Source organism: Macrotis lagotis, chromosome 5 (genome assembly GCF_037893015.1).
Source record: "Macrotis lagotis isolate mMagLag1 chromosome 5, bilby.v1.9.chrom.fasta, whole genome shotgun sequence".
Lineage (NCBI taxonomy): Eukaryota > Metazoa > Chordata > Mammalia > Peramelemorphia > Peramelidae > Macrotis > Macrotis lagotis.
This window is the reverse complement of record NC_133662.1, coordinates 34,438,797-34,466,112: the sequence shown is the minus strand read 5'-3', so window position 1 is coordinate 34,466,112 and position 27,316 is coordinate 34,438,797. Positions and strand designations below refer to the sequence as shown.

At 36.6% G+C, this 27,316-nt stretch overlaps 1 protein-coding gene across 8 annotated transcripts in view; it reads left to right on the top strand.

The window, feature by feature from the left end:
* The window catches only part of PKHD1 (PKHD1 ciliary IPT domain containing fibrocystin/polyductin), a 657,820-nt gene that overhangs the window by 41,774 nt on the left and 588,730 nt on the right, over window positions 1-27,316 (top strand). For all 8 annotated transcript variants that reach the window (XM_074237180.1, XM_074237175.1, XM_074237181.1 and 5 more), the window contains exons 9-18: window positions 1,609-1,673; window positions 2,949-2,988; window positions 3,756-3,826; window positions 6,114-6,215; window positions 8,502-8,597; window positions 16,513-16,654; window positions 22,215-22,329; window positions 24,568-24,846; window positions 26,911-27,000; window positions 27,103-27,193. In XM_074237180.1, coding sequence (XP_074093281.1) covers window positions 1,609-1,673; window positions 2,949-2,988; window positions 3,756-3,826; window positions 6,114-6,215; window positions 8,502-8,597; window positions 16,513-16,654; window positions 22,215-22,329; window positions 24,568-24,846; window positions 26,911-27,000; window positions 27,103-27,193 — 1,091 coding nt within the window. The remainder of the gene's footprint in view (window positions 1-1,608; window positions 1,674-2,948; window positions 2,989-3,755; window positions 3,827-6,113; window positions 6,216-8,501; window positions 8,598-16,512; window positions 16,655-22,214; window positions 22,330-24,567; window positions 24,847-26,910; window positions 27,001-27,102; window positions 27,194-27,316) is intronic.

Genomic DNA, 27,316 nt, shown 5'->3' with positions numbered 1-27,316 from the left:
TTCATCCACATGTATATTTATAAATTACACAATTTTCTTTTACCTTCCCTTCCCAACCCTCCCCTCAGTAGTGAACAGTCTAGTGAAAATTGTACATATACATTTGGTTTAACATGTTTTCATATTAGTCATTTTCTGTATAAGGAAATAGGACTAAGGGAAAAGAAAGAAAACTATGATATAGGAAGGAAAAACATGTCTAGTCAGATTCTGTAGACAGATCTTTGGATCTGTTGAACAATAGGTTGCCATAGTCAGTTTTGTTTTCTTCATTTGAATATGGCTAATGTTTCCATAACAAGTCTCCCAGGCTTGTCCTAGCTCTCTGAACTGCTGAGAGGAGCTGCATTCATCAAAGTTGATCAACTCACAAAGTCATTGTTAATGTGTACAGTGTTCTCTTGTTCTGTTCTCTTCTCTCAGCATGCATTCTGTAATTCTTTCCATGCTTCTCTAGCATCTGACCATTCATGGTTTCTTCTTGAACAATAGTACTCCATAACATTCATATACCATAATGTGTTCAGTCATTCCCCAATTGATGGACATCCCTTCAAATTCCAATTCTTTGCCACTACAAAAAGAACTGCTATGAATATTTTGGAATATCTAAGGCTTTTCCCATTTTTTAATGATTTCTTTTGGATATAGACCTAATATTGGTATTATTGGACCAAAAGGTATGATGAGTTTTATTGTTCTTTGGGCATCATTCCATATTGCTTTCCAGAATGGTTGGATTAGTTCATATAAATAGATAGTCTATAAAGTGTAATACAGCATTTTTTAATATGAATATATATATATCTTTAATTTCTTCATTTGCAAACTGTCCATATGTTTTGATCATTTATCAATTGGGGAATATACATTTCATTCAATTCTCTATATATTTTAGAAATTAGACTTTATTAGAACCTTAGTTATGAAAATTGTTTCCCAGCCTTCTGTTTTCCTTCTAATCTTGACTGTATTGGTTTTATTATTGTAAAACATTTTTAATTTAATATACCCATAATCATTCATTTTGCAATTTATAATGTACTCTATTTCTTATTTGGTCTTAAATTTCTCTCCTTTCCAAAGACTGAACAGATGAGAATGTTTCTTGATCTGTTAATTGTTCTATGGAATCTTCCTTTATGTCTAAATTCTATATCTGTTTTGACTCTATTTTGGTATGGGGTGTGAGATGTTGGTCTATGCCTAGTACCTGACATACTATTTTCCAGTTTTCCCACCAGTTTTTGTCAAATAGTAAGTTCTTATCCCAGAAGCTAATGTCTTTGGATCTGTGGAACAGTAGATTGCCATAAGTCAGTTCACAGTCTAATGGAGGAGACAGCATGTGAACAACTATGTATCAACACGAATATGATTAAAGGACATAACTGCTTCACTTTCATTAGCAGCCAATTTTCCCTGGCTAATATTTTTATCCCTCCTCTGCAAAATGAGAAGATTAGACTAGAAGCTTTGTAAAGTCCCTTTCAGATCTAAACATATGCTCCTATTGTGCTTTTCCTCAGTGGAATTCTGTTCTCTCAGGACTGATCTCTATGTTGTTTGATGTGGTTTCATTTTCCCTTTTCTTTGGTCTCTTCACAGGTATCCCATTGAAGAGGATCTTGGCCTTGGAACCATACAATGTCGAGTGGAAGGCCACTACATCGGTCAGTTGGAAAAGGGACATGGGTTCAAAAGTTTTTTGCCGATTTCTCCCTCTTCATATGGGCAGTGTGATATAGTGATGTGTTCTTGAATCAGAAGAACATGGGTTTGGATTTTGCTGGAGAAATTTATTCTCTGTGTGATGCAGGGCAAGTCATTTAATCTTTGTTAGTTTTAATTTCTTCATCTATAAAACGGAGATAGGAGGCAGTCAGATGGTTCAGTGAATAGAGCACAAGCCTGGAGTCTGGAAGATTTGACTTAAATTCAAAGCTTCAGATACTTACTAGCTGTGTGATCCTGGGCAAGTCACTTAACCTTTAGTTGCCTTAATCCCCTGGAGAAGGAAATGGCAAACCATTCTACTATGTTTGCCAAGAAAGCCCCATTGACTATATAATCCACTGGATTACAAAGTCAGACACAACTGATTGACTAACAGCAACAAAAAAAAATGAGATTATAGGAACAGCATATACCTTGAAGGGTGGTGTGAGGAATCATATGTAAAACACAAGTCTTATGTAAATATGTTTAAATGAATAGAGTACTGGGTCTGAAGTCAGGAAGATCTGAGTTCAGATTTGACCTCAGACATTTACTAGCTATGTATATAATTCTAAGCAAGTCACTTAACCTCTCTTTGCCTTGGTGTTCTTAATTGTAATATGAGGAAAATAACACCTATCTTTTAGGTTTATTGTGAGGAATAAATTTGATAATATTTGTAAATGCTAGCTATCATTGTTAATTTTCCTAGGAAAAGATGGACTAAGAGAATGTTGCTTATTAGGGTGAGCTGTTATTCTTGTTTGTCCTTGTATTCTTTAGAGAGGGAGATTTTTATGTTCCTAATTATGTTCCTAATTAATCAGTCTGCCATTTCTAGGAAAAGTTTTCTTTGTTATTGATGGTAAGTTGTGTACAACTCTTCGTGATCCCATTTGGGGTTTTCTTGGCAAAGATATTGGAATAGTTGCTCATTTCCTATTCCAGCTCATTTTGCAGTTGAAGAAACTGAGGTTAAACATAGCTTAGAATACCTGAGTCACATAGCTTAGAAGTGTATGAAGCCAAATTTTAACTCAGCAAGATGAGTCTATTTGACTCCAGGCCCGATTCTCTATTCTGCCACCTAGCTGCCTTAAGAAAAGTTTAGGTTTGGGTAATCTTAGTTTCTGTTTTCTCAAGTACCCGAATCTAGGGTAGTAGTTTGTAATTTTGTAATCTTTTTCAAACTCTTGTAGTAAATACAATTTTTTTCTTCTTGTTAACAGGTTCACAGAATATAAGCTTCTCTATATTTAACAAAGGAAAGTAAGTCTTAGCAAGTGGCTTATAAACTTTTCTCTGGTTTACATGAGTAGTTTACGCTTTTAGCACTTGTATTTCTTCTACACTTGTATCCATAATTGGGAGATTTAGAAGAACACTGAATAACTTTAGATACTTCATCCTATACGTTACAGGAACAATATGGGAGTGGGATGAGTTATGATGCAGGGTCAAAACTAAAAGGAGTTAGTTAACAAACATAATTTACTTCTAGCTGACAATAGAAAGGAAGATGCTTCAAGGGGTCAGAGTATGAAAATCTCCAAATAAAGGGTGAAGAAGTAAAAAGAACTGAAATTTCAGGAAAGGTAGCTTTGAGACCCATATAAGAAAACTTACCTTTTGCAATTGAGGTCAAGCGGATCCAGGGGGACTTTTTTTTTCACCTATGATCTGCCTCTCCAAAACATCCTCCCATTGCTTCAGGTTCTATCTTGTGGAATTTATTGGAACAAATCTAATCCCTATTTCCTCTATAGGTACTTCAAAGTTGAACATGACTGTCTTGCTTCTTCCCACTAGTCTTTCCTTCTTTGGTTTCACATAACTAGTTCTTTCAATTAGAGTGCTGTTATAGGGTGCTTTTTAAAAATTTCATTCCAAAATTTGAATTTATTTTACTTTGCTGACTGAGATTGTAAAAGTCCTCCAAATGAAGTGGAATTTTTTGATCAAGGGAGGTAAGCTGTCTTGCTAATTAAATCATGCTTTGACCCCTCCATTAACTATAATCCTATTTTCTTTTGAAGGTCAATTGTACACAAGGATGCATGGTGGATCAGTGCCAAACAGGACCTTTTTTTGTATCAGACTTACTCAGGTATAACTGTATTTTATATTTGCTAATGCCTTTGCTTGTCCTGCTTTTGCATCTTTCCCAAGATCCAGGATTTTCCTTTGTCCCATCTAATATCTCACCTTTGAAATGTGTACAGATGTCTCAGTGTGCTGTTGATGTAAATATAAATAGAATTTTCATGGGTGGGTGGGACTATGTGACTACATTGGTATCACAGATTTAGAGAGGAGCTAAGAGGTTATTTAGTCCAACTCCCTCATTTTAACAGTTGATGTAGGTACTTGATATTCTTGGTGGATGAATTAAATTCTGATAAGAATTAATGAAGGATTATGAAATAGGTACGATTAGTCTTCCCCCTTTTCCATCTGCCCCTCCCCCCAGGATATTTGGAAAAAAGGAGAGCTTAAACCCCCAATAGGTTTTACTTTTGGTATGAACACACTTTCAACAACTCCTGTTAATAATAACATAGACTCTGAGCTCTTGCATTGCCACCTGGTGGCCAAATCACCTCCAACACAGAAATAAATGCTGAAAATTGGAAAATCACTTTTTTAAAACTATGAACTCAGAGGTTAGTTTGCCCGTTTGAAGCCAATAAAGGACCCACAAATAATCTTACAGCACTTTCCTAAAGGCTTGCAGTGCCCTAGCTATATACATTACACTTTGGGCTAGCTATTAGGATTTTTCTTTTTTCATCACTTTTTCTTTTCTCTTAATTTCTTTCCCCTCTCCCTCTCCCTTTCCCATTTTTGCTTGTCTTTAGAAGGACACATCAGAAAAAAAGGGTATCTTGATAGTGCTTGTAATAAGGTGCTAAATAGAACTATCAGAATCTCAAGGTGCAGTTTAGAAATGGGATAGATTCATAGATTCAGAGCTGAAATGATCTTGGTGATTATTTATTTTCATCCTCCCTATTCTAATTTTTGCTATTGTTGTTATTGTTGTTGAGTTGTTTCAGACACGTTTGTTTTTCCATGACCCCATATGGAGTTTTCTTGGCAAAGTTACAAGAATGGTTTGGGTTTCCTTAAGACTCCAGTTCATTTTACATATGAAGAAACTGAGGCAAATAGGGTTAAGTGACTTGCCCAGAGCCCCAGAGCTTAGAAGTGTCTGAGGCCAGATTTGAACTGAGCTAGATAAGTCTCCCTCTCCCCTCCTCTTCCCTCTCCTCCCCTCAGTGTAATGCTGAGGCAATGGAGTTTGACTGGACTCAATATCACCATAATTACTACTTTTATTTGGAGATTTCCCAATTTTTCAAGTTTCTTCATAGATTAATAGTCATGGGTTCCAAAAGTAGAGAGTACCTTAATTGTCTAATTTTGTCTCCAAGACCCAGAGAAGAGGAGAGATCTACCTAAAGTGACATGTAATATCTGAGAGCAATGGACAGTTTCAGTTGTATCAAGTGTAGAAAGACTTTGTCTTTAAAAGGTCCTTGTGGGCAGCTAGGTGGCGCAGTGGATAGAGCACTGGCCCTAGAGTCAGGAGTACCTAAGTTCAAATCCAACCTCAGACACTTAATAATTACCTAGTTATGTGACCTTGGGCAAGCCACTTAACCCCATTGCCTTGCAAAACACCTAAACAAACAAACAAACAAAAAAGACCCTTGTTAAAATGAAAATATTTAGAGAGATTAAAAAAACAGTGAGATATCTGGATCTTTACAATACCTTATCTGCATTTCCCCATTCCTATGCCATTTTATAGCATATCCTGAGGCAAATAGTGAAACAGGTGAAGTGACTTCCCCAGGGTCACACAGCTAGTATGTGTCTGAGGTTAGATTTGAAAAGGTCCACAACCTCAGGGCTGGTGATCTATCCAACTGTGCCACCTAGCTGCCCTCTAATTTTACTCTAATTTAATTGAGAAAACTGATTTATGGGGCTGGCTAAAGTCACCTAAGTAACAAGAAATAGTCCTGGGATTTGAACCCAGATCATAGGTTTGGAGTTGGAAGTGAACTTAGGTCTTATCTTGACCATCTTCATTTGTATAGATGAAGATAAAAATCTAGTGAAATAGTGACTAACCCAAGGTCCTCTTATTACAAATTCAGTGCTTTGTCTACTGTTCCTAACCTTTTGACCAATTTCCTCCATTTTCCTTGGTTTTCTCTTTGCCTTTCCATATTTCTCTTCCTTCCCTATATCTTTTGGAAATGACTTTAAATGGAGAGAATCTGCTTTCCCCAGTGTTGTTGTTCTGTTACCTCTTGATTTTCAAATATATCCATTAGTTCTATGGTAATGTACATCATGAAGCTGACTTTTTATTTTTTCCTCAGAAATATTGTCTGTGTTTCCAACAACTGGGAGCCTGGGTGGAGGAACAGACATCACCATCACAGGAAATTTCTTTGATTGTCCTGCCCAGGTTACTGTTGCAGGTAGCTAAGATACAATAATTGTTTTTTCCTCCTTTTGATTAGTGGGAGCTCAATCTAAGAAAAGAATTTAGCTAAGGCTTGGGGACATTAAAAACACAAATACAATTTTTCCTTGCCCTTATAAAAGTTACCTTTCAGTAGTGGAAATGATAGGGATAGGGACAGGACCTTAGATTTCACAGGAAACTTTTCAAATAGGAAATTCCCTTTGTAAGTATATGTCAGAAGTTTGGTGGAAACATAGTTTTACGACATCAGATTGCTTATTGTCTTGGTCAGGGAGTTGAGGAGAGAGAAAAGAACAGAATTTGGCACCCAAAATTTTTTTCAAATGTTAAAAATTGTTTTAACATGTAATTGATGGAAAATGAAATGTTATAAAACTAAGAAAAATTAAGAAATATAGAATTAAGAAAATGAACTATTCTAAAGTTAAGAAAAATAATTTTAAAGAGTTTAAAGAATAAAGGTGTCAAACTCAAATGGAAACAGGGCCATAAAACTGTACATAAGGACTCTTGCAGACCTCACATTGACTTAGAAAGTCACATGTTAAAATTATCTATATTTTATTTATTTTTTGGTATATTTCTAATTTATATTTTAATCTGTTTTGGATCATACTCAAGAATGTTGGTGATCTTGTATTTGATACTTCTGTCCTAAACTGCCAAGAAACAGTGACTTATATGATATAAGAAAAATCTGAGAGATATAATTTCTGGATAATTAACAATAATTTTATTAATTATGATTATTGAATAATTAGCAAAATGTGGTCAACATCTTTCTCTTTCTCTTTGGGGAATGCAAGAAATTTTTTTTTTTTTAGGATTTTGCAAGACAATGGGGTTAAGTGGCTTGCTCAAGGCCACACAGCTAGGTAATTATTAAGTGTCTGAGACTGGATTTGAACTCAGGTATTCCTGACTCCAGGGCCAGTGCTCTATCTGCTGTGCCACCTAGCTACCTCAAATGCAAGAATTTTAATACCCTTGGAAGAGTATTCTAACAAGTAGAAATCAATTGCTTGATTAATAATTGATAGAATGACCTTTATGATAAGATATGGGTTTATTCTAATGAGGGACTGGGGAATGTGTATTTGATTATTCCACTCTTATTTAGTTCTATCCACACAATCCTGTCTTGGGCAATCTAGACAAATGGTTCTAACTTTCATCTAAATCACTTATTTCACTGTAGGGTAGGATCTCACCCCCAAAATGAGGAGAACATTAACCCAATCTCATCTATTAGTATGTTCTTCACAAAGGTTTTAATAAGGAAATAGAAAGGAGAAAATCCTGAATCCCTCTTTATTAATGATTATTAATATGAGAAAAAATAATTTCTCCCAACAGGATTGTTACACAACCAGTATGTATCATAGATGAGACTTGAATTCAAGGTAGTACTGGCTTTTAAGTGAAAAAGATGACTTCAAGCTGTGGGGTTTGGGAAAGGAGCTTAGAATTTTAATTTGGAGCTACAAAAGAATTTAGAGTTCTCCTAACCCACTATTTCTACCTCACAGATGAAAAGTAAGGCCCAAAGAATTTAGGTGACTAAACAACAATCTCACAGGTAGTAAACAGTAGAATTAGCATTTAAAAGCATATCCTTTGACTCCAAATCTAGTTCTCTTTTCCCAGGTCATCCTTTTCATAGAAGAAAAAACTTTTAAATTAGATAAGGGAAGATAATTAAAAAGGATATTCTAGAGGGAGAGAGGCATGTGAACAATGGTGTGAATGCAAAATGATGCAGGAAAGTGCTTTGGGGACATATATTTCTTTGTGTCTTTTCCCTTTTTGACTTCTTTCAATAGTGTGATAGCTTCCTTTCCTTCCACCAATGTTTCAGAAACTCATCATATTATAGTAGAAAAAACACCTGGTCAAGAGTCAAGAAACTTGGCTTCCAGTCTTGGTTTGCCTGGAAAATGGGGAAGTTGGAATAAATGATTTTTGGTATAATTATAATAGTTAACATTTGTATAGTGCTTACTATGTACAAAATATTTTATAATTAATAATTTATTTGATCCTGGAACTCTTCCTGGGAGGTAGTTGCTATTATTATCCCCATTTTACAGACTAGGAAACTTGATGCCTAAGGAGATTAATCAACTCAAACCAAGGTTATCAGGTAGTAAATCATTAAAATGAGTTTTAACCCAGACTCATTGTCTCCAGAGCCAGGCTGTAGATGACTCCTTTCAACTATCATCTTTCTATTTCAGATTTTTTGATTCATTCTATTTTTCTCTCATGTTGTTATTAGGCATCCCATGTGAAATCAAATACATTTCTCCAAGCAAGATTGAGTGTACCACTAGACCTCTGAAGCAGGGTACAAAGCTCACATCCCCTCAACCAGGTAAGAAAGTAGTGTATCTCTTGCTGTTTTCTTTGGGTAAAATCCTGTGGAAGATAATTTGAACTTTTTTGAGTTAAGCTCTCAGTTATAAACTCAACAGATACTTAGCTCAAATATTTAGCACTATGCTTATGAAGCCAAAGTGCAGAGCATGAATTTTAAGCTGGACAGCTGGCTTCAATTTGTTCCACAGCTACAAAGGACATCCTTAATCTTGGCCAGCCATCTCACCAATTCACACTATTATTGACTGGAGAAAGAGAGATAATTTGCCATAGCTGTTGGAGATACAACTCTAAGTGCATACCCTACTGATGGTGGTTAAGCTGTCTTAAATTTATCTACAAAGAATAGTATGATTATCTCATCCATGTTTTTGTTTTTCAGTAATGTTTAGTTGTTCATGTCTTTTTGTAACTCTTTTCTTGTAGAAGATAATGGAGGGATTTGTCATTTCCTTCTCCAGCACATTTTATAGATGAGAAAACTGGGTCAAATAGGGTTAAGTGACTTGTCCAGGGTCACACAACTAATAAATATCTGAGGCTGGATTTCAACTCAAGAAGATGAGTCTTTCTTTCTCTAGACCCAGCACTTTCTCTGCTGGGTCACTTGACTGCCCTCATCTATATTAACAGATTAATTAATTAATGTTTGTATAGTGCTTTAAGGGCTGCAAAGTGTTTTGCCTACATTGCCTTATTTATTTAATAATAGCTAGCATTTATATAGGATTTTCTACATGCTAAGTACTTTCCATTTATTATTTGATTCTTACAGTCAAATGTGATGTGTGTGGGTGCTATTATTATTTCAATTTTACAGATGAAGAAACTGAGGCAAACTGGTTTAATTACTCAGGATCATACAACTAGCTTGAGGCTAGATTTGATTCTCACAAAAACTCCATCAGATTGTTGCTGCTATCATCCCCATTTTTCAAATGAGGAAACTGAGTCTTGGAGAGTTTAAATAACTTTATTAGAAGCATGTAAATGAGGATCATAGGCTCATTGTTTTAGATTTAGATAAGATGTCAGAGAGTTTCTAGTCTGTTCCTTTTTTTTTGGTAGATGAAGAAACCAAAGCCTAGGAAAGATAAAAAACTTACTTACTCAAGGTTATATTTTGTAGTAAACATCAAAGGTAGAATTTGAACTGATCCTCTAACTCTGATGCCAATGGACTACATTCTCCACTCCAAGTCCTGCATTCTTTGTAACAAACACCCCATTAGTTATAGACAAAGTCTATTAGAATTTAGTGATTGAAGCACAAGGAAAGTCATTCAGTCTTTCCTTTCCCCTTATGGGCAGCTGTTATCTGCTTTGTGAAGTGACTTTACCATCAGTTTATTGTAAATGATACATACAAAAGCTGAAGAGAAAAAAAAATGTAGCTTGTTTCACCAATGTAGTCCTTAGAGCTTTTAAAATCCACCCTATCAGAGCTCTGACATGAAAAGGACAAAACTTTTCAAGGGGTGCCAAACACTGCTGGAGCCCATGCTTCTATTTCCCTTTAGGAACAACAGACTCAGGTGTAGATAAAAACTGAGGGCAGGTGGCATGTCACCTGCCCCTGGATCCAGGGGAGATACCCTTGGATTCCACACCAGGGAACTAACTGCTGAAGTACTGCCTTTTAGAGTTAACAACTGGAAGAAGCTGTCATCTCCAGAGGGCCAAGCACTTAGAGGGAATTGGCACAGTGGGAGAAGACACCTTTCTAAGGAAAGGTCACTCAGGTGTGGAAATGACTGCAAAGCTGCTTAGGGAGTCCCTGGGGCCTGATTCTTCTGTCTTGACTCTGATGAAACTCCCATCTAAGGAAAGGAAGCACTGAAATGAGTGATTGAAAGCAACAAGTCTTGCCTGTGTAAGGAAAGAGTACTGGGTGCCTCTGTGAGTGAGTAATCCTGGTGCTGGTGGCTCGGGTAACAGTGATGTGATATGGTAAAGGCAGCTGTTGAGAGGACAACTTGACAGTGTCCCTTGCCTCAACATGGGTCTATGTAGCTCCCTTGTGGAAGGACAAAACACTTTTTTTTAAAGCAGGTATTCTTAGCTGTTTTTTTCTTGGGCCCTTTTGGCAGTCTGTGAAGTCTATGGACCCTTTCTTGTATATTGGTTTTAATCCAATTCAATGCAATAAACACTTATTAAAGGACTAATATGTCAGACATTGTGCTAAGTGCTTTTTAAAGGCATAAAATAAAATGAAATGCATAAGATCAAAAAGGAAACAAATTATATATATGAATGTTATAAATATATACCATATATATGATTAATTTATATATAAATATTATATCTACATGAAATAAATATCAATGAAACATATTCTTGCATCTATTTCATATATGAATATTTTGTGGAGGGGAAAATGGGAAGGAGAAAAAAATAATAAATGATTGATAATTGGAAAAGTAGTCTTATTCTTAAAAATTCAGACCCTAAGTTAAGAATCCTTGATTTGAAGTAGTCTTCATAGTAGTGTGCTTCTCCTTGCCTCCCATTCACCATAAGAGGTCATCATGTTTTGTTCATTTTAAAAATCTATTTTCTTATGGGTGGCTAGGTTGTGCAGTGGATAGAGCACTGGCCCTAGAGTCAGGAGTACCTGAGTTCAAATCCGGTCTCAGACATTTAATAATTACCTAGCTGTGTGACCTTGGGCAAGCCACTTAACCCCATTGCCTTGCAAAAAAATATCTATTTTCTTAGCTAATAAAGCTTGAGTATGTCCCTCTCCTTCCAAAAAACCAGAACAGAACAAAAGAAAAACCAAAAACCAACCCCAAAAAGCAACCCCTACACTCAATAGACTCCAGTGACTATCACCTAGAGGATCAGATATAAAATCCTCTAGTGGTATACAAGGTCCTTCAAGACCTATGTCTGTCCCTCCTTTCCCATTCCTTTTCCAGATTTCTTATACCTTAACTCTTCCCCACATTGTCTGAGATTCAGTAACACTGGCTTCCTTGCAGTTTCTCAAATAAAATACTCCATCTCAGTACTGGTCATTTTAACTGTTTTTTTCTCATTCTTGGAATGCTTTCCACTGCTCTTTGTCTTTGGATTCCCTTTGTTTCTTTCAAGTCCCAACTAAACTCCTATCTGCTATAAGAAGCCTTTTCCTGATTTCCTTTAATTCTGGTGTCTTCCTTCTGTTGACTATTTCCAATTTTTCCTGGATATAGTTTGTTTGTACAAATCTGTCTACATATTGTCTTTCTTTAAGTTCTTCAAGGCAGAGACTGTCTTGCTTTTCTTTGTAATTACAGTACTTTAACTAAGGATCTAAATATAATATAGGTTTAATACATATGAATTGACTAACTTCTTGCCAATGTGCAATTTGGCTCTAGAACACCTAAAAACTAATACCAGATAGCAGAAGCATGCATATTGTCTAATTTATGGGATGTGCAATCTTTAAAAATTATTTTCCTCCAATTATCTATAAAACCAATTTTTTACATTTTTTTACAATTTTTTACATTTTAAAAAAAGTTTTGATTTCCAAATTCTATCCTTTTCTCCCTGCCCTCTGAGACTGTAAATAATCTGATATAGTTTAGGTATGTGCAATAATGTAAAATATTAGTCATTTTGTGCAAGAAGACTCAAACAAAAAAGAAAGATGAGAAAGGAAAATAAGAAAGGGAGGAAATATTATGTTTCAATTTGTATTCAGATAACATCAGTTCTTGCTTTGGATTCTTACAAAATCCCCTCAGATTGGGGCTGCTATCATCCCCATTTTTCAGATGAGGAAACTGATTCTTGGAGAGTTTAAATAACTTTATTAGAGACATATAACTGAGGATCATAGAATCATTGTTTTAGATTTAGATGAGTTATCAGAGACTTTCTAGACTGTTCCTTTTTTCTTTTTTTGGTAGATGGGTCCTTTTTTTTTAAATCATGAGTCCTTTAGGATAGTCTTGTATCATTGTATTTCTGAGAATAACTAGAACAACCAGTGCCTTATACAATATTGCTATTACTGTTCTCCTGGTTCTGCTTACTACTTTGTATCAGTTCATGTAAGTCTTTTGGATTTGCAGTCCTACAAAGAAAGTTCTTGTATCAAGTGTGTTCAGGGGGTTTCCAGATCATCCAGAGAAGGAGAGGTTACCTTATACAATACTTAGGTAGAAAGGATTTTCAAAACTTGAAGCAACCTTCACATTTATTTATTCCAACCATACTCAATCATTAATTCCTTCTACAATATACATAAGATGGGATCATTCCTCCTTTCTTTATAGACAACTCTTAGGGAAACAATACTGTCTATTGAGATACTACTCCATGGCAGTTTGGGGCAACTAATTGGGAGGAAGTTTTTCCCAACAAACTCAATGAACTAGATATGCCGTTACAACTTCTAACTGTTGTTCCTAATTTTACCCCTTGGGGCCAAGCAGAACATGCCTAATCCCTCTTCCCTATGACAACTTTTCAAAATCTTGAACTCAAGTAGAGTCAATAAGAGTTTATTAAGCACAGCCTAGCTCTGTGCTAGGGATTCAGTCTGATCTAACTCTTCCTGACCCATTTGGTATTTTCTTGATACAAATGCTGGAGTGGTTTATCATTTCCTACTTATTTTTTACAAATGAGGAACTGGTCACGCAGCTAATAAATGTTTGATGTAAGATCTGAAAAAGATGAGTCTTTCTGTCTCTAGGTCCAGAATTCTATCCACTGCACCACCTAGCTATTAGAAATACAAAGAAAGGCAAAAATAATCCCTGCCCTCAATATAATGGGAGGGTTAACTCATCATCATGTCACCTCCTAAATGTTATCTTCCTTAGCCCCACATTACTAGTTATAGCTTTAACATTCTAAATGAGCTTTGCTTTTTCATATTCTACCCATTGCTTCTCATTTTGTTTTCTTATATCAAGCAGAGAATGTAAAATCCTTCTATAGCATTTGTTGCTGAATCATTTCAGTCACAGTCAACTCTTCATGACTCCACTGTCTTTCATAACACAGTGCTATGGAAAGGGCATAGGGATTTGGCATCAGAGGATCTGATCCCAGTTTTTCCCACTCTAAATATCTATGTCACCTTGGACAAGTAGATTGACCTTTTGGGCTCATTATCCCCATATGAAGGGAAATGAAAGGGCTAGATTGCCTTTAAAGGCCCTTCCAATTTTAAATATTACTTTTTCATTGATCCTGTAACCATCCTTCAGTTACATGAAAGCAGTTATGTTCCTCTCAGATCTTCTCTTACTCAGAATAAACATCTTCACTTCCTTCATTTAGTTAGTTCTCATATGACATTATCTTAAGGATACTTGCGTTTTTCTGCTTGTTCAGCAGTTTACATAGTCCTGCCTAAAATACGATGCTAACAAATGATTATGACATTAGAGATGTTCTAACCAGGTCAGAGGACAGAGGACAAATACTGCCTCTTCCTGAATACTATGCCTCTCAATGTAGCCCTAGATTGTCTTGGCATTTATGGCTGTTATATTACATTGTTAAATCACATCAAGCTTGTAGTCCAGTAAAATCCTAAGATATATTTAAAGATGACTTGCTGTTTTGTATTTGTGAAGTTGACTTCTTGCCTCTAGACAAGAATCTTGTCTAACTATAGGTAGTCCCCCCATTAAAAATAGCCATACATTTGTTTCCCAACTAGAATTTTCCTCCAGTGTGTTTATATTTGATAGCCTCTCTTCCAAATGCCCATTGCTTATTTTAGTCTCATGTTGTTGAACCCTAACAAGTGTTCATTTCCATGCACATTATCTCCATTCCTCTGTTCTCTGACCATTTCTTCCACTTAGAAGTGACCCATTGGAGGAATTTCCTTTTCCTCTAAAAATAAACTTCTAATTAATATTCTTCAACTATTCCCTCTAGCCTGCATGCTGGGTTCTATGATAGTCAGCCCATTTGATGTAGATCTTTGTATGATCCATAGAACCTCTCCTACCAATTATATATTCTGAGTTTCAGCTATCTTGTCTCTCTCTTCATTCCTCTCACATTGTGTTATTGATCATGAGTTGTTATTAGCAATAACTTACAAATGAGTGAATGAGCAAGCATTTATTACTAAGCACCTATAGTATAGTACAGGTAGGTGGCAAAGTGAGTAGAACAGTGAACTTGGAATCTTCTTATGAGTTCAAATCAAGTCTCACACACTTACTAGCCATGTGATGCTGGGCAAATTATTTAACCTTTTTCCCTCATCTGTAAAATGAGCTGAAGAAGGAAATGACAAATTACTCTAGTATCTTTGCCAAGGAAACCACCCAAAAGGAATTATAACTGAAACAATTGAACAACAAACCTATAATGTATGAGGCATTATACAGGGTATTTGTACTGCTTATTTGGGAATACAAATTTTGCCTGCAAAGAGCTTACTTGGGGAGATGGAATGAAGGATCATAGGATCATAAATTTGGAATTAAAAGACAACATGGAGGTCACCTAGTTCAACTCCTTTTTATAGTTGAGGAAATTGAGAACCAGCAAGATTAAATGACTTGCCCAAGGTCATACAGATTTGTTAACTAGTTAGCAGAGCCAGAAATCTAACTGGATTTGATAATTCCCAAAGCAACCATTTTTCAGAAAGGAAGTCACAAGGTTTTAGATGGATCTCAGTGAGCAGGAAGAAGGGTGGGGTCACTGGGAAGGTTCCCTAAGTTTGATGGGCTCTGGCCTTTGGTGCCTTGTGGCAGTCTTTGATCAGTCAGGTTTCAGACTCTAATTATAATTTAATAATAACCTTTCTTTCTACTTAATAGTTAGCTTTATGGTAGATTCCATAGACTTTCAGTTTAGTGTCTAAAGACTTCTGATTCTTTTAGTGCTATATATCTTATAGGTAATCGAGGACTTCTCTTTGAAGTTGGATGTTCAGGAGGGCCTAGCTCTCACCAACACTACCCCGGCTACAGATGGCAGATTGTTCCCAATGCCAGGGATTGCAAGTGCAGCATTGGAGTAATCAATTGACATCTCTGTCCAATGGCATTGGAAATTCCACTGATTTAATTATTCTTCTGAGATCAAGAGCAAGGGATGGAAGGGGAAATGGATTGATTAGTGTAATGTCTATCTATGGTGACAGGGCAGATAGTAAGTTATCCATCCAGATTGACAGGGCATGGCTTCCATGATCTTTTGGTGAATGGCTATATGGGATGTAAATCATGGTTAGGGGCCAGCTAGATTTAGACGATTAGATGAGTTTTCATTCATTCAACGGACATAATAGTTTACTGCCAAAAAAGAGTGTCAAACATGAGTGGATTAATTCCCCCAGATTGGGTGATTTTCAAGAGGGTTGGTTTCTGGAGTCAGAGTTTCTGTTCTTGGTGGTGAGAAAGGGTTGTTGTAGCAGGAAATATAGCAAGATGCCTTAGTAGGCTTAGTAGTCTAACCTTAGTAGGTTCTTTGTAGATAATTATATAGGAATAAGGGGAAAAGTCTCAAAAAATAGACCCAAGATAGCAGAATAGAATGGAAAAGCTGGGACTAAAACCAGAAAAATTAGCTTCTGCTTTGAAAGAACTCAAATTCCAGTTTGGGGAGACAACACATATAGGAGAATTTGGTTTCATGGAAGATGGAAAGAACTAATGTTCCTTAGGGTTTAGTAGTAGGCAGAAGGCAAGGTTTTAGATGGATCTCAGGGAGCAGGAAGAAGGGTAGGGTCACTGGGAAGGTTCCCTAAGTTTGGTGGGCTCTGGCCTTTGGTGCCTTGTGGCAGTCTTTGATCAGTCAGGTTTCAGACTTTAATTATAATTTAATAATAACTTTCTTTCTATTTGATAGTTAGCTTTATGGTAGATTCCATAGACTTTCAGTTTAGTGTCTAAAGACCTCTGATTCTTTTAGTGCTATATCTCTTATAGGTAATCGAGGACTTCTCTTTGAAGTTGGAGATGTTCAGGAGGGCCTAGCTCTCACCAACACCACTCCTGGCTACAGATGGCAGATTGTTCCCAATGCCAGCTCTCCATGTGGATTCTGGTCAGAGGAAGGGCAACATTTCAGGTATGTGATATTTTGCAAAAAACCAGAGGAACCATGACATTGTAAGCAAGAAGACTTGCATTTAGAAAACAGAATATGTCATTTTTCAGGGAAGGTAAGAGATTTTATTTAAAAAAATATTTCTGTAAGGCAATGGGACTAAGTGACTTGCTTATTGTCACACAGCTAGGCAATTATTAAGTGTCTGAGGCCAGATTTGAACTCAGGTTCTCCTAACTCCAGGGCTGGTGCTCTATCCACTGCACCACCTAGCTTCCCTCATAAGAGATTTTAAAAACATCATTTTGCTTTTAAAGGTATTTACTTCCTTGATGGGGATAACCTCTAAATCACTTGGCCTTGGGTATACTAATTAGCCATTAATTAGGACTGGGCTAGAACCATATAATAGTTATTAAATTTTCAATATGAACATATACACTTTGGAAATCAGAAAAATCTATAAATCAGGACTTGATTTATTATTTTGTTGATTATCTTGACTTAAGGAGCAGAAATTATTAACATAATGCAGATTAAACTGAGGCATGTGATACCTGTTAGTACACATTTACCAGCACACTATTGCATTAGCTAGCTGAATAGCTATAGAATTTAAACTCTTAGTCAAAAGACTGCCATCCTTTTTGTGACTGATGACCTTTTTGATGTCAAAAATTTATGAACTAACACGATTGTGATTAAATTATTAGTATCTGTCTTTGAGAAATAACATGATGTTGCAGACGGGGCTCTGGAGCTGAATTCAGGAGAACCTGGGCTCAGATCTCATCTTAATGGCTTATTGTGTTACCTGAAGCAAATTTCATAACCAGGTCTTTATGAACTTGTTTGGTTAAATATATTTTGTAATATAGTTGGTTTCCTTTGTAATCCTATGTATTTTATTTTATGCATTTAAAAACATTATCTTGAGAAAGGGATATATAGATTACATCAGACTAAGCCCTCACCAGATTGACAAAGGAGACCATGACATGAAAAAAGTTTAAAAATCTCAGACATAACCTCTGAGTCCCCTTTCCCTTAATATGAGCTTTTTCCTTTGCCATGATACAGTAGTCATGTTCATTCCTTCACCTGTTATCTCCAAATGTTTTAATTCAGTGTGGCATGTGAAATTGGAGTAATGGGTAGTCAGTGGTTGAGAACACAATGAAACCATTTAACAGACAACAATTTTCAAATTCAACATATAAATAAAAGACTACCATGGTGAGACAATGTGCTCCAGAGAAAAGAACCCTGGTTCTAGTGTTGGAAAACCTATATTTAATTGTCACTTATGATAATTAACTTATCATCTCTGTGTTCTTGGGCAAATCCTTGGACCTCAGTTTACATTTCTATAAAATTTGGTATTTTCTATTGTTTCCATTTCTTTAAAATTTAACTTTTGATGTTACGGTTAAAAAAATAAAATTAAGGTACTTGATAGGCACTGGGGTCACAAATATAGAAACAAAATAAGATCCCTCAAGGATATTATATTCTAATTGGGGAAGGGGAACAAAATATGCATGGAGAGACAAATGAAAGTCTGTGGTGGGAGAGAATCATAAAAATTGAGTAGATCAAGAAAACAAGTTTTTATTAAGTATTAGGAGAGGTAGTGTGTTAATCTCTGAGGAAACAAAGAAAGGTAAAAATCAGTATCTGGTCTTAAAGAGCTCATAGTAAGAAAGTTCCTTGCATCAAGGAACTTACATTCAAATGGGAGAGATTATATTTATATGTATAACTTTATCTGTACAAATGTGTGCACACATATAAATAAATAATGAACACATATAAGATAAATATAGAATAGAAGGTGGGAAAGGGCTGAAATTTCCTGGGTCTTGTCCTGAGCAAGGTTCCAATTTGAGAGGGGCAATGAGGGTAAGGGATGGATGGCACATTATACCAGACTGTCAAAGGTAGTTTTAGGGAAAAAACTGGAGCTCCAAATATGTGGAGAGATAAACTTTTCTTGAAAAAACAAGCAAAAAATAAAACATAAATTTATTCACTATCATATGTACATAATCAAGTTCCACATGCCTCATATAGCTGACTCCCAGTGTTTTTCTGTATTACAAAATAGGGTTATATGGTAAAGTTGATAGGACACTTGATTTGGAGAGGTTTGGGTTTTAATTCTCACCTTGGATGATAAATTTCCCTCATTAACTTATGAGGGAGTTAGACTCAACAGTCTCTAAGGTCCTCTTTCATTTTAACACTAGTTTTTACTATGTTAGGTTTGTAGTGTGGGGGGTATATTTAAGAGTTCAAGACCATAATCATTCTGCTCTTGTAACACATGAATAGTTCATAATTATGCCCTCAGTTAGAGAAAGAAAACTCTAGCAATGAGGTGGGTGGTTGAGATCTGTCTTTATTTGGCAAAAATCATTCTCTCTTATATGGCTCTCAGAATTGTTGTATACCCCTATGCCATGAGCAAAGGGATATAAGGAAATGTCAAGGACAGGTCAGCCACAGGTTCTTGTGAAAAATCAGGTTACATCAATCAGATATGGTCTTAAAATGAATAATAAAAACAAACCACCCTTATAAACCCTTAGACAGACTAAGAGGATAAGGACTGTCAGTGTCTTTATATCTGTTTTTTAATTCAAGTATTCCAGTCACCTAGGTGATTTAAAAAAATGATCTTCTCCCTTTAACTTTCTTTTCTCATGCTCCCTGCAGGCGTAGATTTGAGGGAAGGGTCTGATCATGTTTCCACAAATGCTGCCCTTATCTTACTCCCACTATGTGAGTGTATGAGGGATAAAGAGTAGGAGATAGTGTTTCTGGAAAAGTCCTACCATCTCTTTCCTTCCTGGCATTTCTTTCCTTCATTTTTACAAGTATTGAACAAAATAGTCTGTTCCAACTATTATTAACCCATCTATAGGAGGGATTACAAGCACCTATGACTAACCTGTCCTTGACATTTTCTTATGTCCCTTTGCTCATAGCATAGAGGTATACAATAATTTGAGAGTCACATTAGAGAGTGATTTTTGCTAGCAAATTGGACTCAGTTGTACCTGGCATGAGTAGCCAGTGAAAGTGAATGAGTGTCACTGGTTGCGGAATGATTGTACTGTTTGTTGCACATGAGTGTAATGGAATATAATAATTCTTGTCTGGGCCTATGACTTTATTGGTTTAGGGAACTCTTTGCCAAAGTGTATCAGCAACTGTTCTGTTATTTATAGAAAGTGATTTGCCTGGGATAACAGCTCCAGTTTGTATCATAGGGAAGGCAGGGTGATGTGATGTAGGGAATTATAGGTCCTGGGTTTGAATGCCATCTCTAAAGATTATCACCTCTGTAATTTTTGGCAAGTTATAGAACTTTCTGGGATTTCTGTTCTTTTTCCACTAATTGAGGGAGGAAGACTAGATGATCCTTAAATTCTAGTTCTAAGATCCCATAAACCCAGTCTTTCTGACCCCAAAATTGTATCTCTACCCACTACAACTCCATTGTCTTGGTATATTATTGTATCTTGAGAAATGTTGAATTTGAGAAATTCAGAGAACTATGGAAGAATTGATGTAAAGTGATGCTTAGTGAATTAGGAAGAAAACAATATTTGACCACAATAATGTAAATATTTTTAAGATCACTAACATAGTAATTTTAGGCCCTAAAACACCAATAATGGTTGGGGACTAAAGATGAAAAAGTATTTCCCTCCTTTCAATAGAGAAGAAGGGAAATATTAGGGCCGAATGATTCTGCCATCAGATGAGATCTTTTATTTGGCTACATTTTTTGATTAACTGTATTTCTTTCTTATTATCCCCCCCCCCCCCAATCATCTCCTTTTCTTAAATTTCCTTACTTTTGAGGTTATCAAAACAGTGGTGTAGGAAACTAGGTATCACAGTTAATAGACTGTTGGATGTGGAATCAGGAACTCAATTACTTACTAGCAATGTGAATCTAAGGAAGGCTCTTAACTTCTGTCAGCTTCAGTTTCTTCAGCTGTAAAATGGACATAAAGAAGAGCTGAGTACAGTGGATAGAACGCCAGGTCTGCTGTCAGGAGGACTCATCGCCCTGAATTGAAATCTGGTCTCAGATACTTATTGTGTGACTTTGGAAAAGTAGCTTAATCCTGTTTATTTTAGTTTCCTCATCTGTAAAATGAACTGGAGAAAAAATGGCAAACCATTCCAGTATCTCTGCTAAGGAAATCCAAAATGAGGCCACAAAGAGTCAGACAAGATTGAACAGCAGCAACAAAAATGGAAATAACAAGTCCCTGGTCCCAGGGTTGTTGGGCAGATCAAATGAGAAAATAACTATAAAACAGTGCCTGGAACATAGAAACTTAATAAATGCTTGTTACCATCCACTTAGTCACTCAGGCTTAAAGTTGAGGTATTCTCCTTGTCTCATCATCACCCTTCACATCTAATCTGTTGCCAAAAATTGTTGGTTTTGTCTTTGTAACATCTCTTTAACATGCTCACTTCTCTCCTCTGATAATGGAACCATCTTCATCACCTCATTGTTGCAAAGATGGGCTTGTTCTTTCCCACCACAAGTCTCTCCCCATGCCAGTCCATCTTCCATTTAGCAGTCCAAAGTATAGGTAGGACCATGTCACTCCTGAGCATCCTACCACTTCCCTCCCTACTCCCTAAAATCTCCAGGATAGTATATATAAAAATACTCTTTTTGACAAAGTTCTTCAGATTTTGCCCTTCCCACCCTTTTCCACCTTACACCTTATACAACTTTCCTCCCTGTGAATTCTGCACATTCCATATCTTGATTTATTTCAACTGACTGAATCCCACATTTGGAAGGCTCTCTCTCCTCATCTCTGTTTCCTGTCTTCACTAGTTTCCTCTAGTGCCAGCTAAAATATTTCCCTCTAGAGTACACCTTTTCTCATCCCCTTAAGTTTAATATCTTCCTTCTGTTCATCATTTTTAACTTTTCCTGGATATGGATTATTTGAACACAGTTGTATGTTTGTCTCCCCCATTATACAATAGCTCTTAAAAACAGGGATTGAGTTTCTTTTCTTCCTTTCACCATTTCCTCAGTGCTTGATTCAGTGACTAGACCATAGTAGACACTTAATAAATATTTATTGTTTGATTATAAGAGAGGATTCACTTTCAGAACAATGAACACTAGTGGTGGGATGTGTCACTATTATATAAAAACAAAAGGCAGCAAAATAGCTTTCTTTCCTTCCTTCCTTCCTTCCTTCCTTCCTTCCTTCCTTCCTTCCTTCCTTCCTTCCTTCCTCTCTCTGTCTCTCTGTCTCTCTGTCTCTCTGTCTCTCTCTCTCTCTCTCTCTCTCTCTCTGCCTCTGACTCCCTCTCCCTCTCCTTTCTTCCTCTCTGACTAGTATGGAAATATTGAGCCTAGTCCATTTCTACATGAATAATTTTTTAAGAGGACCCCAGTTAGGTGAGGTAGGAATCATGTTTGCCTTCCTTAACACCATCAAGTAAAACGAGAGAAAAGAGACCTTGTTTGTGAAAGGATTTGGGATATGGCTTCTTCCATGACTCTGATGTATCCTCTGCTTTCCAGGACTCGGCTCAGTGGATTCTTTGTTGTCCCAGAAACAAATAACTACACTTTTTGGATCCAGGCAGATAGCCCCGCCTCTTTGTACTTCAGTCAATCAGAAGATCCAGGGACCAAGGTATCTTTATTTTCCGTTTCCTCTTTTCTCCTTCCTCTATTAACTTATCATTAGCTCAGTATAGATAATCTATTCCAAGATATTGGTTCAGAAATAAAATCTCAGTAGCTCTCCCTCTCCTATGCCTTTTGTGCCTGGGAACCTTTGGGAAGGTACTGCTTAACCTCAATGAATTAGAAATATTGTTACCCAGAATAGAAGGAGAATCCTCAACAAAGGTTACAAGTAGGAATTCACAAAGGATTGACAAAGGATGTTGTTAATTTTCTTTTGTTTTTTTATTAAAAATTTTAATTTGCTGCTATGGAAACCAAACACTCTTTAAATCAGTATGATAGGAGTGGGGGGGGGGGGGCCTGAATGTGAATCCTGGCTTGCCATTTTGCAATCCCTGACCTGGTCTGACTTTGGGCAATTGACTGACTTCCTTGAAGATCATTTGTAAAATGAGAGGGTTGAGGTACATGACCTTTATGGTTCTCTCTAGATAGAAATCTATGATATTTTAATCCTAATGTCTCTCTCTCTTTTCTTTTTTTTGCAAGGCAAATGGGGTTAAGTGGTTTGCCTAAGGCCACACAGCTAGATAATTATTAAGTGTCTGAGACTGGATTTGAATACAGGTACCCCTGATTCCAGAGCCAATACTTTATCCACTATGCCACCTAGCCACCCCTAATCCTAATGTCTCTTAAAAGACTTTGAAAATCTCGGTCTAAAAGTTTTGCTGGTTGCTTAGAGTGCCCTTGTGCGTTTTTACCATGTAATTTAATCATCTATGCAATTCACAATGACATTTTTTTTAATCTTGCTTCACATGAGTGAAGTTCTGGAGAGCATCATAACAGCTGTAAGATTTCTCTGGGTCACTCTAACTAGCTCCATGTGAATTCTTCATTTGGTAGATCTAAGATAAGTCCAGATATTTTTATTCATGCTTGCAAACAAGGAAAGCAATCACAAAATCACAGAAGAATTGGAAGGGGTCTGAAAGGCTATCTAGTATAGCTCATATATGAACAAGAATCCCTTAAATGACCTATCTAACAAGTGATGATCCAACCTTTTTTTTTTTTTTCTTTTTAGGTTTTTGCAAGGCAAATGGGGTTAAGTGGCTTGCCCAAGGCCATACAGCTAGGTAATTATTAAGTGTCTGAGACTGGATTTGAACCCAGGTACTCCTGACTCCAAGGCCGGTGCTTTATCCACTATGCCACCTAGCCATCCCGTTCCAACCTTTTCTTGAAGGCTAAAAGTGAAGAGCAACTCTCTTTGTAGACAGATGATGCTAGACTTGGATTCAGGAAAAACTGAATTCAAATCCTGTCCCAGATGCTTCCTAACTGACTCTGGGCAAATTACTTGGCTTCCTTGGCTTCATTTTCTCATCTATAAATTGAAGGGGTGGGACTCAAGGAATTCTGTTGTCTTTTCCAATTCTAAATTTATACTCTCCTGCTTTTGGATAGTTCTAAATGGTAGGAAAGTTTCCTTTTCTTACTTCTGCCTCTTTGTAATTTTGTACTTTGCCCATTTCTATCAATAGCTTGAAAAATGTTCAGTTCAGTGGAGTGGAACTGAGAATGATTGGACTTTTCTGTAGCGAGGCTCTGACTAGTGTGGTATTCGCTAGGAGAACCCAGGATTCACCCATAGTATTCAGGAAAGAATATAGGATCATAGATGGAGAACTAGAACCTCACAGGTCCCCTAGTCCAAACTTTTTATTTTACAAATGGGAAAACTGAAGCCCCAATAAGCCAAGAGACTTTTCTAATATCATAGAGAATTATAGATATAGGCAAAAGGTACTTCAAAGGTCATCTAGCCCAACCCCTTTATGTTACAGATAGGAAAACATTTGGGAAGAAAAGGGGTCCCCAAAAACCAATGAATTTTTCCAAAGTCACACAGATAGTAAATGGCAAAGCTAGAGTTCAGAACTCACATCTCATGGCTCCAGGTTCCCAGTTGTATATTCTTTCTGCATCATGATAAATAAAGTCCTTGTGGGGAAATGAAAAAGAGAAGCAGAGTGATATGGAAACACAAACCTATTTCCATTTCCCAGGAATGCCTGTGTCAAGCCTTTTACAGATGAATAATTTGAGGTTTTGGGTTATTTTAAGGAGAGGACAATTCAATTATTTTAAGGGGTCTCTGGTTACTTTCTAACACAATGAGAGGATAAACCTGAGGACTCAAAATTTTCATTTTCGGATATTTATTTGGATACAGGTAAAAATAGCTTTCATTCATGCTGGCGTAGCAGATTGGTTTGATTCCTGGGAGACAAATGGGCAATTGGAAACATGGCAACAGAAGTCCCAGAAGCTGGAATTATTGGGCGGGGCAAAGTACTATCTGGAAGCTGAGCACTTTGGCATAACTCCCAGTCATGGGATGAGCATCGGGATCCAGATCCATAACACCTGGCTGAATCCTGATGTGGTCAATACCTACCATCGGGAGAAGCTCCAGATCCGAGCCAATGCTCAGAGGTTCCCAGAGATACAGGTCAGTTTTACCTTTGGTATCCAATGAGACTTAAGACAAAGCAAGGACCCAAGCTCTGGAAGTGTGATAACCATGACTTAGTGAAAATGACATAGGACTGGATTGTGGGAGACCTGGGCTTTGTTCTCATTCCTGAAACAGATTGTGTGTCTTTGGGCAAGTCACCTTTCTACCTTAAACTTCAATTTACGTATTGCATAAGAGGGGAACACCTGCTTCATATTATTTATGGGGTATTTATCTTTATGAAAATAAATGAGATGCTAGCTGTGAAAGTATCTTGCAAAAACATTATTTCTGGGTGAAGTGCCGGCACAAGTCTTTAATCTCAGCAATGAGGGGGAAAGCTGAGGCTAGTAGATCTGCACTAACATATTCTGAGCTTTGATGATTTATGTTGTTCATGTGTTTGCACTATTTGGTATCAGTATGTTGAATCTTCTAGCAGATTGGGGATTGGGAGAGGGGTATCAGGTTGCTTAAAGAGGTGCAAACTGGCTTATGTTGAAAATAGAACAGATGAAAGCTCCCAGGTAGATCAATAGTGGAATTGTTTCTTGAGTAGCCTTTAAGCTTCTGTTATGAGCAAGATCAGGAGATCCATGTGAAGAAGGATAGAAAAAGGAGAGAAGGGAAGGAGAGAGAGAGAGAGAGAGAGAGAGAGAGAGAGAGAGAGAGAGAGAGAGAGAGAGAGAGAGAGAAACGCAAGGAAGAAGAGGGAGGAAGAAAGGAAAGAAGAAAGGAAAAAGAAGAAAGTATTAGGACCATTGTCCTGTTTTTCTTGGTTTCTCTTAGTTGTAACATTAAGTTTTGGGTAAGTCTTGTCCTGGATATTCATTGCCTTCATTGAGTAAAGGCAGAGGTATGAAACCCATCACCATCAGTCTCCTTCATCTGTAGCCACTGCTTTCTGACTGGGATCCAGATCCTGTGTCCTTTAGTTCTGGCTCTTTTATTCTATAGAAAAAGAATCAAGATGTACATTACATTTATCTTATAGGATAAGAGACTAGATCTAGACCTGGAAGAAACATCAAAAACCATCTAGTGAAATATATCAAATTTCAAATTTTTCTGATGAGGAAAATGGAGGCCAGAGAAATTACATGATTTCCTGAAGGTCATACAGGCAGTTATCAGCAAAGGTGAGATTTAGATTTAGAGATTTAGAGATTCAGTCAGGAATCCTGACAGGACAGGAAACAGTTATAGTTATAAGGTGATTGAGAAGAAATCATATTGCCTCTGGAGTCAAGAGATTCTAGTTCAAATCTCATTCAGTTACCACTGTATGAAATTGGACAAATCACACAATCCTTTTTGGATGTTTTCTCATCTGTTAAATGAAACTGTTAGACTTGATTTTCTCTAAGGTATCTTCTGGTTCCAGATCTATGACATAGAATATTACTGTTTCAACAAAGGAAATCACAATGAAGTGAGAACATTATTTTAGTCGGCTTTAAAGAGGTCTTATAATACTATCATTTGAGCCTAACTCTCTTAATTCAAGATAAATAAACATATGAAATTTAAAGAGACTCATATTTAATACCAGAAAGATATTCACTAAATATATGGAAACTAAACTGTCCCCTTTTGGTTGTTTTTCAAGTCCTTTCAATCATAGCTGACTCTTCATGATTTTTTTTTTTTTTTTTTTTTGCAAAGAGTGGTTTGCCAGTTCATTCTCTAGCTTGCTTTACAAGTGAGGAAAGGAAGGCAAACAGGGTGAAGTGTCTTGCCTGGGGTCACACAGCTAATGTATGTCTGAGACTAGTTTTGAACTCATGAAGTCGAGAATTTCTGACTCTTGGTCAGACTATATACTGTCCCAACCAGCTGCTAAAAACTACCTCTTAGTTTCTAAATTATGACTGAATTTTAAATACTGAAATACAACTCAATTCAATAAATACTTATTGAATGTTCTCAAAATGCTAGGAAATTGACTAAACAATGTAAAAAATAAAAAAAAAATCCTGCTGGAAAGACAATGATAAAGGTGAAATCTATCTGAATTAATCAGTCTGAATTATTTCTTCTTGACTCTTGCACTTTCAGATGCTGAATGTGACTGGTGCAGGAAAATTTTGTCTTTCATGGGATGGTGTCTCTAGCCAAATGGTGACTGTCAATGCCACTGCTGCTGAGGTATTCCTCCATGTCAATGAAACCTTTCTTAATTGCACACAAGGCATATTTTCTGCTGAATTTTTTTTACAGTAATCATTCCAGGTGTTTTCTTTTCAACAGATCCAAATCGCAATAGAGGAAATGCTCACAATAAAATGCAAAGTGGAACCACTTTCAGCTCAAATACTTCTCTGGTTTGGATTTGAACAAGGTACTGTACTGACTTTTGTGAATTATGAGCTTTTTCTTCTTCAATTCCCTCTTCCTAGTTCTGCAAAATTATAGGCATAATATTCATCTCCCTTTGAGGATGCTGAAAAAATGTCAGTGAATG